The 16,763-nt window shown below is 62.4% G+C and overlaps 2 protein-coding genes across 6 annotated transcripts in view; one reads left to right on the top strand and one right to left on the bottom strand.

Annotated features, from left to right (window-relative positions):
* Positions 1–12,307, bottom strand: part of TDRD10 (tudor domain containing 10) — a 16,136-nt gene extending 3,829 nt beyond the window's left edge. For 2 of the 5 annotated variants that reach the window (XM_026658071.2, XM_026658066.2), the window contains exons 1-6: positions 6,436–7,303; positions 5,087–5,148; positions 4,377–4,447; positions 2,491–2,650; positions 1,927–1,969; positions 148–229 (exon numbers count right to left, since the gene is read on the bottom strand). In XM_026658071.2, the coding sequence (XP_026513856.1) occupies positions 148–229; positions 1,927–1,969; positions 2,491–2,650; positions 4,377–4,447; positions 5,087–5,148; positions 6,436–6,580 (563 nt within the window). In that variant the 5' untranslated portion in view covers positions 6,581–7,303. The other 3 variants (XM_026658070.1, XM_029912955.1, XM_026658072.1) reach the window with 3 other exon arrangements.
* Positions 8,721–16,763, top strand: part of SHE (Src homology 2 domain containing E) — an 11,451-nt gene continuing 3,408 nt past the window's right edge. The window contains exons 1-5 of the mRNA XM_026658065.2: positions 8,721–9,413; positions 11,417–11,543; positions 14,686–15,000; positions 15,527–15,686; positions 16,371–16,490. Coding sequence (XP_026513850.1) covers positions 8,946–9,413; positions 11,417–11,543; positions 14,686–15,000; positions 15,527–15,686; positions 16,371–16,490 — 1,190 coding nt within the window. The 5' untranslated portion in view covers positions 8,721–8,945. The remainder of the gene's footprint in view (positions 9,414–11,416; positions 11,544–14,685; positions 15,001–15,526; positions 15,687–16,370; positions 16,491–16,763) is intronic.

Here is a 16,763-nt window from a genome sequence, read left to right as displayed (position 1 = left end):
GAGGTTACCAGCAGTATGGAACATGGCCGCCTCGGCCAAGCAGCCAGGACTGAACAAGTGGCAGAGTGAGGAGCATTAAACGTCACAGCGTCGTTATCCCAGAGCCAGTGATGCTGGCAGGCCGGGGTCCCTGGCACTGGTGCTTACCTCATTTCCATGGGAACCGCGTAACAGATCTGCCTCACTGCATCGGGAGGTGCCGGCTGCAGGGTTTGGTTCTCTGCCTTTGCTAGGAGCAGAGGAAGAACAGGAGGGTTTGAGATTTAAACGAGCCCTTTAATTAAAATCCGCCAGACGGGATTTCAGTCGCCTTCCCCTCCTGCTCCGGGAGCTCGCGCGACTGCTGGAGAAGGGGTTTAGAAACCTTACAGCGAGATTTAACCGGAGCAACCGAAACGTGCCCAGTGGCATTGGTCACCCCCAGAACCTCCCCCCAAATTAGCTAAGCCAGTCCCTCGTGCGACCGAATTCCCTCATCCCCAGCAGGCCCACGTGCACCAGAGTCGCAGCTGCCTTTTCAGGCAGGACAGTTCTGGTGTTTGGAGCCGGTTTGGTGTTTTGGCAGCCACAGGGCGAGCTGCTGACAACAGGGACTAAGGAAAACGCAGGCGAGCTCCTGCAAAGCCACGAGCCTGGGGGACGTTCCCCTTTGAGACCGGCAGGGGACACTTGGGAATTCGATGAACAGCGAGCAGATCAGGGTACAGGGGGCTGCTGAATTAGAAGCCACTCGAGGTTCCTGGGCCTACCAGCCTGTGCGACCTCCAATGCCCCTGGGTCTAGGACAGGCCAGCCGACGGGGGGGCAGAGGGGACAACTGACCGGGGGCCCCCGGCCTCCGCCGGCAGCTGTGCAGCTGTGCTACGGCAGGCTTCCTGCCCGCCCTTGCTCAGCACCACTCCGGGAAGCGTCCGGAAAGTCCCTGCGGCCCCAGGGAGGGGGTCTCCACATGCTGCCCCCGCCCTGGGCACCGACTCCACAGCTCCCATTGGCCAGGAACTGCAGCCAATAGGAGCTGTGGGGGCGGTGCCTGTGGGCAGCAGCAAGCGGAGAACCCCTGGGCCCCTCCCAAGCAGCTGCTGCCAAAGGGTGTGTGGGTCGCTTTCAGGAGCCGCCCGAGGTAAGTGTTGACCCCCGACCTCCTCCTGTACCCCGACGCCCTGCCCCAGCCTAGAGCCCTGCACCCAAACTCCCTGCCAGAGCCCACACCCCTCACCCCCTCCCACACCCAAACTCCCTCCCAAAGCCCGACACCTCACCCCCTCCTGCACCCCAACCCACCCCCGACCCCAAACTCCCTCCTAGAGCCCGCACCCCTCACCCCCCCCGCACCCAAACTCCCTCCCAGAGCCCGACCCCGAAACCTCCTGCCCCAGCCTGGTGAAAGTGAGTGACAGTGGGGGAGAGCGAGCGATGGACGGAGTGGGGGTGGAGAGAGCAGGGGGTGGGGCCTGGTCTCAGGGAAGAGGTGGGGCAAGGGTCTTTGGGTTTGCGCGATTAGAGAGTTGGCAGCCCTACCGGGTGGGCACGTGGAAGCCCTGGCCGTGCCAGAAGAACGGGCCCAGCAGCGCAGCCGGCAGCTCGCTGGGCACCCACCAGCGCAGGCAAAGCACCGCTCGAATGTCAGGCATCCGCGGCTTGTGCATGCGGGGGGGGGGGGCACTGACTGTTCTGCCCTGGGGCCCGGAATTGCTGTCTGGGGGCCTGGGCTAGGACGTCTCCAGAGGCGTGTGGAACCAGCCCCTCCCTGACCATTCCTGCCACACGCAGGCTGCTCCGTGCAGAGCAAAGGGGCGTGGGGCAGCCAGACAGCTCAGCGTACGAGCAGCCACCAAGCTTCATTTCCCCATGGGGGTGGGAGGTGGGGCGCTGCGGATGGAACCAGTGCCCGGAGGCGGGAGGCCGGGACCGCCCCCCAGAGCTTACCCTGGCTCAGACCCAGCTCTCCTCTGGGGACTCTCTCCAAAGCCTGCAAAGAAAACCGAGCTGATCTCACCATACAAGCCACGAGCCCCCACGGGCTGGAAGCGCTCCGAGAGCAGGCGCTGCCTCCTGCCTGCTCCCCACAGCGGGAGGCAGCTCAGGGCTGCGGATGGTCGTATTCCAGCCACTCTGCGGGATAGGGAACATGGTGCGCTGGCACCGGGGCTTTCCTCCAAAGAGCCCAGCGCACTTTGCAAACGGGGGGGGGTTACTCTCCTCTTACAACAGGCAGGTCTCGGACACTGCAGCCACCCCCTCCCCGTTCTCCCATTCACACAGTGACAGAGCTGGCAACATCACCCCGGCTTCCTGGTTCCCACGCCCCGCTTCGGGCAGCAGCCCCCGTGTCTGACTGACATCGTGGGGAGAAGGGAAAGGCAAGGGACTCGTGCGCAGCCACAAAGTGAGCACAGGGCTCGGTCCATCCGACCCAGCCTTGGCCAAGCGTGCCGGCAGGCGGCCTCCCCTACAGCTAGTTACACAGCTCAGAGCTAGCAGCAGCCATACGGGCATTTCCACGATGCGCTGGGTCCCAGCCGGGTCCTTCCTCCCACTGCCTGCGCCCGTGCGGCTCAGAAACAGGCGACGTCCGTTCACGAGGTGCCCGCTGAAGCGCTGGATTGCGGCCTGCACCTGCTCAGAGGAGCCGAGATCTACAAAGGCATAGCTGGGGGAGGAGGAGGGGAAGGTGCCACGTTACCCTGGGACGGTGCACGCCCTATGGGTTATGGAAATATGCTGATGAGGGTGAATATGAGGTAACTGGAACATGCTTCATGCAAAAGGTCTCTTGTGAGGTATCATTACAAAGCTTATAATCTACTGAGTATATTCCTCCTATTTGTGTGCATGGATCATTCTTGTATCTGAAGCTAGAAATATGAAGTACAACTCTGAGGTCCTATTGTAATTATGCAAAGTGTGGGCCATTAATGGTGATTTAGAATCTTGATGGCTCCCACTGATTAGGACAATTGTTTGTAAATGGTTTATTTACCTGCAAGCCTTCTTGTGGACTTGTGGGCCAGCCCATGGGGAATGGAGACTAGGGGTCTTACAGTGACATGTGACCATGTCACCTGATACTGGAATCCATCTTAAATCTGGTACTTTTCCATTTAGAAGCAGGGGTGGGGACCCAGAGAGACAAAAGATTCCCGCCTTGTGCCAAAGCTATAAAAGGGGGTGGAGCAGGACAAAGGGGGCGGCCAGTCATGAGAAAACCCCTGCTTACCACCTGAGATGGCTGCTGGAACTAACAAGGACTGTACCAGGGGAAGGATTGGGCCCAGCCTAGGAAGGAGTCTAGTCTGTGAAAGAAGCTGATTGGAACAGCTCTGAGGGTGAGATTTACATTAAGAAACTGATTACAGGTATTAGGCTTAGACTTGTGAGTTTTGTTTTATTTTGCTTGGTGACTTACTTCATTCTGTCTGTTATGACTTGAAACCACTTAACTCCCACTTTTTATACTTGATAAAATCCTTTTTGTTTATTAATAAACCCAGAGTAAGTGATTAATCCCTGGGGGAGCAAACAGCTGTGCATCTCTCTCTATCAGTGTATAGAGGGCGAACAATTCATAAGCTTTAGACAGAGTAAAACGGATTTATTTGGGGTCTGGATCCCACTGGGAGCTGGGTGTCTGGGTGCAGGAGGCAGGTGACTTGCTGAGCTGTTTTCAGTTAAGTCTGCAGCTTTGGGGGCGTGGACCAGACCCTGGGTCTGTGCTGCAGCAGACTAGCGTGTCTGGCTCCACAGGGCAGGGTTCTGGAGTCCCAAGCTGGCAGGGAAAACGGGCTCAGAGCGTCAGGTGACAGTCCCAAGGGGGTCTCTGTGACCGAACCGGTCACAGACCCATCCTGCTGTGTCCAATAACAAGAAGCTAGAAATGGCCCAGCAATGAACAAGTGCCACTGGGTGGACGCGCAGGGAGCTCCCGGCAACGAGCCAGACTGCCATAGGGCGGAGAGAAGCCCAAACCAAGGGCCTTAAGTTATCTCCAGGAACTGGTCCCAAGACCCTACTCCTCGGGCTGCCTTTGGCCTCCTGTCGCACTAGCTTGGTGGGGACTCGGGGGGGGGGGGGCAGGTGGAGAAAAGCTTCCAGGGTGACCCCAGAATGTTGTTCTGCGGTTTCTGGACAGAAGGGAGAAGCTAGGGTGCCAGCTGGGGGCTCTTCCGAAGACACTCCCTAGAATGAAATAACTTGACAACTACCACGACCACCCAATCTGCGGAGCAAGCTAAGGAAAGGCCCTTTGCTCTCCAAGGGAGTGGGGTATCAGCAAGCCTCTCTCCTCACAGAACAAAGCCCCCGGAGCAGGGACGGGAGCTTGCTGAGCTGGACAACAGGGAGAACTACACTGAGGGCAAAAGGAAAAACAAACCTACCTTCTCAACCCGGAATGGCACCTTTTAATACGCTGCGGGTGGAAGTCCCTGAGCAGGAGCAATATGTCCTCCTGGGAAAGCAAAGCAGCCCAGGTTAAGGGGAGAGGCCTCGTTACAGCAGAGGCACTGACAGCGGCTGCAGCAGGCGGTTTATTTGTAAGATTCAGGACAGCGGTTTCCCACAGGGACGGGAGCCCATTTTATTTTGGGTGAGTCCAGCTATCGTCTGTGCCGAGACAGGCAGCTGTCAAGGCTGCAGCGAAACCTGTTACACACAGAACAGCCGGCCCTGGAACGAGATCAGCGTAAAGGGTCACGCAAGCGGAGCAGACACCAGCTCCTGGTTCAGAAAGACGTACCGTAGGGAATGGGAGCAGAGTAACCATGGGGAGCAAGATGAAAGCTCCTCCTGCCCTGATAAGAGTCACGGCCATTATATTAAACTGCTGGGCTCCTGCTGCAGGTTCCCCCCAAGAGCATCACTAATCCCATGACCAGCACCAACCTGTCACCTCTGTGTTTGCAAGCCAGCTTTCGTCTCCCTTGGAAGATTATTTGGCGGCAGAGCGGGGAAATCAAGCCACATAACCACATTTCACAAAGAGTTAAAGACGGCAGACTACGTACGACTTGGTGGGACGTCAATGTTAACTGCTTAACTTATATCACTAAAGCAGAGAACGCCCCTTCCAAAACAGCGAAGAAGATACCTCCTTCATTTCAGGCGGGACATTTCCGACATAAACTTCCGAATCCTTTTTCTTGACGACACCTTGAAAAACAAGCAAGAAAAACACCGAAAACTCCATTTTGTGCTTCCGGCGAAGCAGGGTCTTGACAAGCTTACGGATAAGGCTGAACGCAAATCACAGGCTGCAATTTTCTTCCGGAAACAGCAACTTTTTAAAAAATAATTGCAGCAAATTTGACTCAAATTTTGGCCCAGCCATCCAAGCATCATGCCTGTGAGAACCAAGCAGGACACGCAGGATCTCCTCTGTGCCACTGCCCTGCTTCGGGAGGCGCACACCTGGAATCGCCACATTAACAAACTGTGGCTATAACTTTTGAACAAACAACTAAACAAGGCCTCCCAACCAAACAACTTTTCTTACAGCCTTATTTGTGGATTAACAAACCTGAGAGTTGTTTGAAGTGACCTCAGGGGAAAGGGACAAATACCTATTTTGGTAAACTGCTCCCCCTCAACCGTTGTACCGACTATTATAGAAATACATTTTGGGCTAAGTTCTGATGATGGACATTAGCCAACAAATGCTAACAATGCCAAGAACTTTATTGTTTCTCTTGCGTATCTGTGCACCACACACACACAACACACAATCTCTGGGACTTTAGTTACTTTACTCCTCAAAAGATCAACAAGCTCGATTTTAGTGACAATAAAATGCATCTTTTATCTTAAAAGCCAAAGATGGATTCCCCCGTCACTCCCACCCTCCTGATCCAGGTTTTGGTTATTAGTTTGCAGGATGAGATGCTAGTTTCCCTTGAACCCCTGTGAAAAGGTTTATCATGGAAATTCAGGTACAAACTTAGGTCTTGGTCCTGCAAAAAATGACCCACGTCCTTAACGTGTGTTCAGTTTAACATCTGCATTTTATGGGTTTAACCATTTGCCAGATTAAGGATTTAGCTTGAACTACCACCCATGGGTTATTTTATATCCCGTTGGTTTTGATCCCAAACAAAGAGCAAAGTTGGTCATTGCTAAGAGCATGAGAGTACCCCACAAAAGCGCCTGCAACTCTAACGACGGACTCGTTTGCAATATTAAAAGCGCAGTTGTAAGACGGTCACATGTACAAGAGAGACCCGGCCTGTCACAGGACACAGCTGTACATCACACAGAACGGCTGGTTGTAGAGATGCTGCTAGAGATGTTTGTAGAGATTTTGAGCAGTGCAACACACAGCATTAAATCCTAGACACACAGAAAGTTAATGATTCTCTCGCCTTCTTGTGGAGGATGCAAAATAAACAGCCACGTGAGCAACCCCAGCAGTGGCGAGGAAAAGGAACCAGGGTCTGAGTTTACCTGAGTATTTGAGCTGCTCCGGTTTCCCATTCGGCTTGTGGGGCTGGGGAGGACCCCAGCCACCGCTGTTGCTTGCCCTGAAACGGCAGAAGGAACAGAGGACACGCGCGCTTTGTGACCTTATCACCCACGACCCTACGGTCATAACGTGGAAGGAGGGTGATGTGAGAGGGAGCTCTGGGCGCTCAGCATCACTGGGAAGATCAATAAATCAAGCCAGACACTCGCTCAGGGCCCTGGGGCAGTGCAATATGCCACACCCACCATTCACCCCTGGCTCCAGGGCCTCTCTCTCGCGCTCACTCACACGTGTGTGTTTCAAGCCTTCATGCCACCGAAATAACCTCGAAACAGGACCGGGGCCTAGATTCACAGATCCCAAGGCCAGAAGGGACCACCATGGTCATCGCGTCAGCCCTCTGGCCTAGCACAGACCAGACATTAGAACTGCCCCAAAATAATTCCTAGAGCCGATCTCTTAGGAAACCGATGCTGTGACGTTTCCTGAGTTTGCAGCAGCCTGAAACAGGTGTGAACTGAGCTGTGCCTATGCCAGCGGACGGCCGCACTGCCAGATTTAATTCCTGCTAAAGATTTTCTGAAGCTGCCTCTGGATCTGGGGATGCTGCTGCAGAACTGGGATCCAGCTAGCCATGCGGCCTGATACAAGCCTGAGCTGGGGGCCGGAGCTTTGCGCTGGGAGGGCCGCCCCAGGGACAGGGTGGGGGAGGGGCAGTTGCCCAAGACCCTCCCCAAACCGAGTGGTGCCTGGGGTTGCAGCACCACAGAACCCCATGGGGCTCATTACAATGCTGGGGGTGGGGGGTCAGGAGCTGGGAGGGGCATTTCCCAGCCCGGAGCCAGGGGAGCCCCCCAGCTCACCGCCAGCAGGAGCTCATCTCCCCCAGCTACTCACATGGCTCCGGGGGTCACAGGCCCCAGCAACCTGCAAAGAGACCAGGAGAGACCCAGTGAGCGTCGGGGGCCGAGGCGTGTCTGACCATGCTGCTCCCAAGGGTGGGGCCGGCCGGACCCAGGGAGGTGCCCGCAGAGCTGTGCCCATTGCAGACAGGTGTGCACCGCCGGGCACCCCCACCACAGGGCCCCACCTGGGAGGGGCACCAGGGGCCTTGGGGGGGGGGGAGACGACCCTTGTAAGGGGAAGGGGGCAATTTCCCTCCCGGGTCCCCCCCAAAGGGGGACTATATAAGGGGGCCAGTTAGCCCCAGAAAGCCACAAAGGGGAAGGGGTGGGGCGGTTCCCCGGGGGGCCCTGCTAGGGAAGGTTTTGGGGGGGGGGGGGCTCAGCCCCGTCCCTGGCCGCAACCAGCCCCCGAGTCCCGGGCACCCCGCGGCCCTATCGGGGCCCTGCAGCCCCGGCCTCGCCGCGCACCAGCTCCGCCCGCCGGGGCAGGGCCAAGCCGGCTCCATGGCCCGGGCCCGGGGTGCAAACCTGGCGGGCGGGGATCAACCGCCGGCCCCGCTCCGGAGCCGAGCGCGCAATTCCCGCGCTGCAGCCCCTTGCGCCCGGGTGCAACCTCCGCGCCTGGCTGGACCGGACCGCTAATGGCCGGCGCTGCTAATTGCAATTAGTCCGACCATGGCACGTTCACTGTCTGCGTGCAAAGCTGGCGGGGCGACCCCCCCCCCCGTGCCCGGGCTGCGGCCGTTGCGCGGGGGCACCAGGGCTTCGCGCGCCGATTTGCGCGGGGGCGACGGTTATGCGCAGTCGTGGCCCGTTAGGCGCAGTTTGTAATTCTCACCCGCGCGCTGATTTACAAACCGGGCCCGGCGGCAAAGCGCGCAGCGCCCCGACCGCGCAGCGCGCGCGCGCCCCGACGCCGCTGGAAATCGCCCTGCGCGGCAGATTGCGCCCCCTCGCGGCGGGGGCCGCTCTCTGCGGGCCGGTCCCCCCTCCCCCCTGCGCCGCCCCCTCCGGATCTGGGCGGGGAGCCCGGGCAGCGCTGGCCGGCGGCCGCGGAGCTGCGGGGAGCGAGGCGCTGGAGACACGGAGCCGCCCCCGCTGCGCTGCGCCCCCGCAGACCCGCTCCAGGCTTCGGGGCGCCCAGCAGCGCTTCGTGGGGCCCCCGGGGCGGGGCGACGGACCTGGAGCGACCCCATCTGCCCCCCCCTTCTCCTGCAGGTGAAATTGTCTCCCCATCCCGCTCCCCGCTGCACCCCCATGGGTTAACGCCCCCCCCCCCCCCCCGGGGGCCCCCCCCCCCCCCCCCCCCGCGGGGGGGCCCCCCGTCGCGGCCCCCCCCCCCCCCCCACGCCGGGACTGTGATTTACCGGGGGCGAGGGGGAAGCAGGACCCCCCCTTCTCCCCACCCGCATCCCCTGCTGGCTCAGCTGGCACGGAGCTCCCCCGCGGGCCCCGTGGGTGGGGCACACCCCCTCCCCCCAGCCCCCAGGCTCCAGATCCCCCCCTCCCCACCAAAGGTCACAGCCCCCTCCCCGGCATCTCCGCTTCGGCCTTTCCCAGCCATAGCCCGGCAGCCCCCCCGCCCCATGGCGGCCAAGTGGTTCAGGGAGTTCCCCTCCAGTCTGAAGACGGCGTCGGAGCGGGCCAGGCCGGGCAGCGGGAGCCTGGGCAAGCTGTGCAGCGCCTCCCGGAAGCCCCTGGGCCCCGCCGAGCCGGGCCCCGGCCCCGTGCCGGGCAAAAACCGCAAGAACTCGGCGGCCGAGCTGGGGGGCTGCCGGGCGGCTCCGGGGCCCGGCAAGGATGGCGGCAGCAGGCTGTCCCGGGACAACCTGCAGGGGCTGATCCAGGCCGCCACGGGCAAGATGCGTAAGAACTCGCGGGCGGAAGGCAGCCCCCAGGAGGGCGCCCCCAAGGGCCCCGGCTGCAGCACCTACATGAACCGGCTCATCAAGGTGGACGCCCATGAGAAGATTGGGAAAAGCTACCCCAGCAGTAGCCCAGCGCCCAGCCCGGCGCCGGAGGAGGACAAGGGCAAGAGCCCTAAGCAGGAGACGGTAAGGGGCCGGGGCCTAGCGGGTAGCGCCCGGGGCTGGCGCTCACGGGAGCTGTTGTGTGGGCTTGGGCTTGGCCAACTCACCCAGGGGCGTCTACACGGCAGCAAATGGCTGTTCTGAACTCGGGGTCAGCCCCCCGGGAAGACACGGCCGCTCCGCTTTTAACGGGCGTTAGCAGTGCGGGTTCGCCCCCAGGCCGCCCTCTGGGCTTTAACTCCCGCTGCTAACCCGCGGTCAGGACGCGGGGGCTGCGTACTCTGAGCCTGCCCTGCGCCTGGGAGGGGACGGTGCTGCCCTGCCGGATGGATTAAAACCCTGTTGGCTTCGGCCAAGTACTGGTGCCTCGAGGGAGCCAGCGCCCCCTGGGAGAGCGGCTGCCCCTTTGCTTGGCAGAGCTCTGGTGCGTGGCTTTGGGCAGGTCACGTTCTCATTCCCTCTCCCCGGATCCTGGGAAATGAGGGACCCCAGAGCAGGAGGCGGCTTTCAATGCTGTCGGCTCAGCTGATTAGCCCGGCTCTGAGCCCTTTCCTAATTCCCTTTATCCCAATCTCGCTGTAATCTGCCAAAGGGAGAATAGGCGCTCTGTCCCCGCAGCTCACTGATCCCAGGCTGACCTCGTTAGTCCCTGCTGGCGTGGCGGCTCGTTATGAAAAGTCTGGTTGGAAGGACCCCGTTTGCTGGGAAGTGGGACATGCCGAGCTGGGGGCTGTGGTTTAGCTAAATAAAGCGCCTACCTCCTGGAATCGGGGAGCCCCTGGCAGGGCTGGCCTGAACCTTGGTCCCGACCTGCAGCTCTTCAGACAGAGGTGCCCACGGCTGGTCAGCCCTGACCCACAGACTTCCCCCCCCCCCCACAGTGTTTCAGTCCTGTGCTTCCCATCGGGCAAGTCAATGCCCTGGAGTCCTGATCTGCGCCCCCCCCCTCCCCACTCCAGTCGCAGGAGCCCCAGGCTGCCCCACAGCTCTCGCTGCGCTTCCTGGCCAGGGCCCCTCCTTGCCCGCTCTGCCGATACGGCCCCGTTAGCCAGCCCAGCAGCCGGCCCCAGGCTGTGGTTATTCACTGGGTAGCGAGACGGGGGGAAATTGGCGCTGAGTGTGTCCTGTGCATACGCTGCACCCCGCTGTCTCGTGTTTTTCTCCACGTTGATAGGCGTGTGCATTTCACGTTGGCTTCTGCAGCCATTGGCCTCATTAATCCCCTACCCTCTGCCCCCGCTGGCACAAGAGCCTTCGCCTGGGCGCCCCCCACTGCCTGGAACCCACGCGTGTCTCGAATTCAGGGGGCTGCCGTGTGCTGGGTGCTGCACCGATGCAGAGGCCTTGTCTTCTCCAGGGACACTGCCGTGCTGCCACCAGCTGGCACGATCCCCGTGAGCACGAGGCTGTTGTGGTTGTCATGTGCGTTAGCAGGCTCCCCGCTAGCATCACCACGACCGGCCAGCATCTGTGAAGGCAACAGGCTGCCTGGTCTGCCCTGGGAGCTCCCTGTGTGTTGGCTGCGGCGTCGTTGGGACGCATCGTGAGAGAGGGCTCATGGGTCTGAACAGGCAAAGTGTGGGAGGAGAAACTGAGGCAGAGAGGGGGGAAGGGACTTGCCCAAGGCTACCCAGCAGGGCAGGGGCAGAGCAGGGGATAGAAGCCAGGTCTAGGTTCTAATCCAGGGCCCTCCCCACCAGACCACACCACCTCGTCTCTCTGTCCCTACCAGCTTCTGATCCCTCTGGGATTATATTGTCTCCAACCGTGAAGCATTCCCGTCACCGTGCGTGTGAACACAGTCGTGTCACACGGTTGTGCCAACAGCACCAGTGGCAATGAAGCAGGGCCCGGAGCTGGCAGGGGTGCTGCTGAGCTCTCCGGTTGAAGGTGTGGGGCGCTGCGGGGCCCAGCACCGCTGGAAACACAGGCCCTCCCGCCCCATAACTGAGCGCGCTGGTGCTGTGGCCCTTAGGGGGCTTGTGGTTGTCCTGGCTGGCGTGTTGGGAACTCTTTGCCCCCCGCAGGTCATCATTCTGGAGGACTACGCCGACCCGTACGACGCCAAGCGCACCAAGGGCCAGCGGGAGGCGGAGCGGCTGGGGGAGAACGACGGGTACATGGAGCCCTACGACGCGCAGCAGATGATAACGGGTGCGTGGCCGGGGAGCCCGGCGGGGCTGGCGAATGCCAATTTGACCCTGGGAAAAGGGAAACTCGGGGCGGGACGGGTCAATGTTGAAATTGGATATTTAAATCTGCCCCCTGCCGAATGGGGGAGGCTCATTCAAGTGGCGTGAGGTTCTCTGCAGGGGGGATAGTTGCCGATGTTAAAGACCCACCCCTGAAGCCGTGGAGCTGGGTACGATGTGGGATTGCTCCAGGCTGGGCAGACTCCATCCCCGCAGCAGCCCTGTGGAAACGAAGCCGAGCTGGAGCAGGAAGCCGGCTCTTCTGTTTCCTGTTGCTCTGCGGGGAGAGATAAGGAGCCGAGCGGGCTCTGGCCAGGGCCCGACTCGGGGGCCGATGGACTCTGACCTCCGCTCACGTCCCTTGGTGAAGGGAAGTGAAACGAGCAGCCCCCGGGGCGGAGAAGAGGGGAACGAAACGGGGAATCCCTCGCGATGGGCCCGATCCTGGCGTTCAGAACTCCCATCGTACCTGGAGGCCTTGGCCTTGGCCAGGGTGGGGCAGGCTCCAGAGCTGTGTCCACCTGCGCCTGGGCCAGTTCAGTTCCCTCCCCGCTCTCGCCTGTGTTACTAGGCCGGCCGGCTCCGCTCCGCTGCACGAACGCCTGGCCAGCGACAGCCCCAGCGCGCGCCGCGCTCCATCTCCATCCAGTGAGCTGGCTGGCTCCTGCCTTCGCCCTGTGCCGGCCCACCGGGGCTGGGAGCTCTTCGTTTCCAGTGCTCCCCGGGGGTGGGGGCCTGTCTCTGCCTTCGGTCACTGACCCGGGGGGCAGCTGGGGCCTGTCTCGGGAGGCTTGGAGCGTCGCACGTGGACTCCCAGGGACTGCAAAGCTCGCACGGCGTGAGCGCACGGAGGAGCTTTGAATTCCCCGGGCTACTGCTAACGCCCATGGAAGACCCGATTGGTGCCTGGCCGTGGGTCAGGTCTGGGGTAGCCAGGGTATACACTGGTGTATTTGCGAAGTGACTAGCACAGCAAAGGGGGGTGTCCGCCCCCCCCCCAAGCTGGCGTGCTGGGCACGTGGCAACTCGCACTGCAGTACCTCTGGGGCAGGGTGCGGGTGGTAATCAGTGCCCGGGAGCCCGCTCTGCGTAACCCCAGCCAAGCCAGACGCCTCGGGGAGAAGGAGGGGATGACCTGCAGGGGGGAGCAGAGTTAGATGCCCAGGGCTGTTTGCGTCTGGAGCCTTCGAGTCCGTCCTGATCGCTGCCGGGTTCCCTGCCCCGATTCTGGGCCCACACCTGAGCCTCGCCCCAGTCGATGGGGCTGGAGCAAGTGTGTAGGGACTCTGTCAGTCGGGGGCTTGGCGCCGTCCCAAACCCAGGGTGTGTCCATCACTGTCAGCAGTTGGGCAGGGTTTTTGGTGAGTGGTCACAAGAGTCCAGGCCTGGAGAGCCGCAGCTTCCACTGGTCAAATTGCAGGGCACTGGCAGAGCTGGGTGGGGTGCCCCGGGCTGGCCCAGAGGAGGGGCTGTGGATCGGGAGTGAGGGGCACTGGCAGAGCTGGGTGGGGTGCCCCGGGCTGGGCCAGAGGAGGGGTTGCGGGTCGGGAGTGAGGGGCACTGGCAGAGCTGGGTGGGGTGCCCCGGGCTGGGCCAGCAGCAGGGGCTGTGGGTCAGGAGTGAGGGGCACTGGCAGAGCCGCTGCGTGAGCTGTCTCAGCACGTTTCACGCTTTCACCTCCGAGGTTCCCCCGGGCGTCTCTGTGGGCAGCGTGCTGGGGGTGGCAGCTCTCCGAGGCTGTCCGAGGGGCAGCAGCGGGGGCACGGGGAATATCTGGGAGCTCTGCGGTTCCCTCGAGCCCAGGGAATTGTGGTAATTTACAGCTCGTTTTACAGCCAAGCCCCTGAGCAGCAACTTTCTCCCGCTGCCCTTTGAAAACTACATCCCACGGGCGCCTAGCAACCCGGCGTGTTTGGCTGCCCGGCTCCCAGCACAGCCGCCCCAAGTCAGCGCCGCGCTGCGCTGGGCCCCGGCTCGCCCCGGCCAAGCAGCTGGGCGGAATAACAGGAAGCGAGTGGAGCGGAAGCTGGAAATGAAAGATTTGCTGCTGGCTGATGGGTTTTTCCAGGCAGGGCAGTTTGTCAGGCCTGGGGCGTCGGGGTTCGCGGTGGACGGAGAAGGGTTGGGGGCGCGCGGGTGGTTTTATTGATGGCTCGGCTGTGCCCGCGTGGGCCCCGGCCGCAGGGTGGGCTCCTGTTTGGTAGGCGCGGGGCAGGGTCCCTGCCCCACGCTGCCCACAGCGGGTTCACATGCCTGCCCCTCCCGGAGCCAGCGCGATGAGGGAGCTCGGCCCTGGGCCCCCTTCTCGTCGGGGAGCAGCTCAGCTCCGTGACTTGGGGGATAAGGGTCCCGGTGCTGAGTGTGAACATGGAGGGGGGCCCGTGATGGGGGCCCGGGGCGAGTCCCCAGCCCCTGGCCAGCTGCATGCACGTCCTGGTCCCAGCCCTGCTTCGCTGCGCCCGCTGGCCTGCCCTGGGATAGGGGCTCCTATCGGACAGCCAGGGCGTAGCTTCCTGCCTGCGTTTCCTCCGGGAGCCCGTCCGCACGTCCCGCTCCATTCTCCCAGCAGGAAGGATCCCTTTGCAGCTCCAGGATTGTTTCTGTTCCCGCGGCGCCTTGGGGAGGGGCAGAGAGACCCCAGACCCACCCTGGCACTCATCGGTACCCCAGTGCTGAGCCCTGGGGGACACGCCCTCTTCCCAGCCCCACGGCTAGGACTTGCCTTCCCAGCCCCATAGCATTCAGGGACAGCACCTCGCCCTCCCAGCTCCATGTGCCGATGTCCAACAAAGCAGTGTTAATCCCCTGCCCCCCGGAGCTTGGCTTTGCAGAGCCGGGGTGTTCCCAGGACCAGCTTGGGTCAGCCCTTGGGTACTGGCCTGGCCAGCGCCTGCGGGAGCCCGTGGGAGTCTCCCAAGGTGGGGCGTGTTGGATTGAGCCCTGACATTGCAGGTTCCAGGGTGTTCACCCCCACCTTTGGGTCTGGGGCTCACCTGGGCATTATTATGGGGCAGGGGGGCAGGCCCCCTTGCTGCCCTCTCCCCCTGCTCTGCCTGCAGGGCTCTGGGGGGCTGCCTGACTCTGGTTCTGCCCTGGCCTTTCAGAAATCCGCAGGCGGGGCTCCAAGGACCCGCTGGTCAAAGCCATCCTGCTGCTGGACGGGCCCGGGGAGCCAGGGGAGGGCGGCCCCCGGCCGGACGCGGCGCCCAAGCGGCAGGGCTCCAAGGAGCAGCTGGGGAAGGCCCCGCCGCAGCTCTATGACACCCCCTATGAGCCCGGGGAGGCGCCGGCCAGCACCCCGCAGGACAGGAGGGCGCGGGCAGTGGACAGCCGGCTCCCGGAGAACGACGAGCGCCCTGCCGCGGAGTACGAGCAGCCCTGGGAGTGGAAGAAGGAGCAGATAGTGAAGGCTCTGTCAGGTAGGGGGTGGGGCTGTGGGGCACTGGCCGGCGGGGGGGGGGGAGAAGGCGCTGGCTGGTGGGGTACTGGGGACTCTGGGGCGGGCGGGGCGTGGGCCTGCAGATGACAGAGGCATATGGGCACATGCCTGGAGCCTGCTCTCAGGGCTGCAGGGGGGCAGCCGTGGGGTCGCTCTGGTTTCCGCGTGGCCCCAGGCTGCCATAGGGAGCTGCCCCACTCTCCTGCTAGCAGAGGCCAGGGACTGGCTCTCTTAGCAATACGCCAGGGTGTCCGTCCACGCCGTGCGGTGCCCGTGTCCAGTGGGCAGCGCCCTCCCCCTGGCAGGGGCCCCGGGGCCCGTCCTTGGGGGTGAGGAGGGGATCTGGGCTCCCGAGCTGCTGGAGAGAATCTGGGCTGGGGAAGCCCGAGAGCTGAGGTAGGGCGAGCACAAGGGAGAGGCGCGTGGCCCGTTCAGGCTGGGTCGGGGTGGGGAGAGTCGGGCACTTCTGCCCATTGCCGATCGGCGAACGGAGCCCTTCCTTCCAGTCCAGTTTGAGGGAGCGGAGCGGGCGGGCGCCCCCAAGGACGAGGCGCTGCGGCAGCACCATCGCCAGAAGAGCTGGACTCCCAAGACCCTGAAGCCGACGCTCCCAGACCACGGCGAGGGCGAGCGAGTGGACCCAGCCCTGGCGCTGGAGAAGCAGCCGTAAGCCCCGCCCCCCTCCTGCCCAGCCCCCCTCCTGCCCCCCTCCTGCCCACCCACTTGCCCGACCTCCCCCCTCCCCTGCCCAGCCCTGCACCCCAGGAGCTTCCCAAACAAAACGAGGCTGCATTGTGACTTTGGTTCGCCGTTGCCCCTTCCCACCAGCCTGTCCCTCGTCTCGACCCCTCTGCCCCAGGCTCTCCCCGCTTGCTTGGGGAAATCAATTTTTCTCTCCTCCCCCTGCCTCCAAATCTTGGCTTTGGAACAAGGAAGCGGAGGAGCTGAGCGGTGGCTCTGGGCCAGCCCCGGGGTTGGGTTCCAGTGGGATCCGCAGCTCGCTGGGCCCCCTCCTGGCCCCGTCTCCTCCCATCCCAGGATCTCCAGCCACTTCCTAAGGCTAACGAGATTATCAGCCTCCGATGGCCTGGACACCCAGCCCTTAAATGCATCCCGCCCGCCAGGGCCCAGCCCTGCTTCCAGGGACATGCTGGACAAAGCAGGTGCCTTTTACTAACATGAGAGGAAAGGTGGAGCCTGTGCCGTGCCATGCACCCCCAGAGCTAATCGCCCCCCCTCCAACCAGCACATGAGGGATCCCTGTAACTCCCCATTGCCCACCCCACAGAGCCAGGACTTGGGCCCTGCAGGACATGCTCAGAAACCCAGCCCGTTCTCTGCTCCTCACAGCTGGTACCATGGAGCCATCACCCGGGCCGAGGCCGAGAGCCGGTTGCAGCCCTGCAAAGAGGCCGGTTACCTGGTGCGGACCAGCGAGACGGGGAATGGCAAATACTCCATCGCGCTCAAGTAAGTAGGGGCGACGTTTGCCTGCAGGGGGCAGGCGGAGCAGAGATCAGGGCCCCAGCCTCGGGGGCATTGGATGGGGCTGGCTGGGGGATACGGCTCCCCTGTGGCCAGGAGGGCTCAGCTGGCAGGGCGGTGGTTGGGATCCATCGAAATGGGATAAAACATGGGGGGGCGACACCCCTGGGGCGGTCGTGTCCCAGGGCATAACGGGCACCTTGCACTGGCCACTACTAGACCCCACACCCCTCCCTGGGCCAGAGATAGAACCCAGGA

The sequence above is a fragment of the Terrapene carolina genome, unplaced genomic scaffold (assembly GCF_002925995.2).
Source record: "Terrapene carolina triunguis isolate 2854851 unplaced genomic scaffold, T_m_triunguis-2.0 Scaffold397, whole genome shotgun sequence".
NCBI classification, from domain to species: domain Eukaryota; kingdom Metazoa; phylum Chordata; order Testudines; family Emydidae; genus Terrapene; species Terrapene triunguis.
This window is presented reverse-complemented; position numbering and strand designations above follow the sequence as displayed.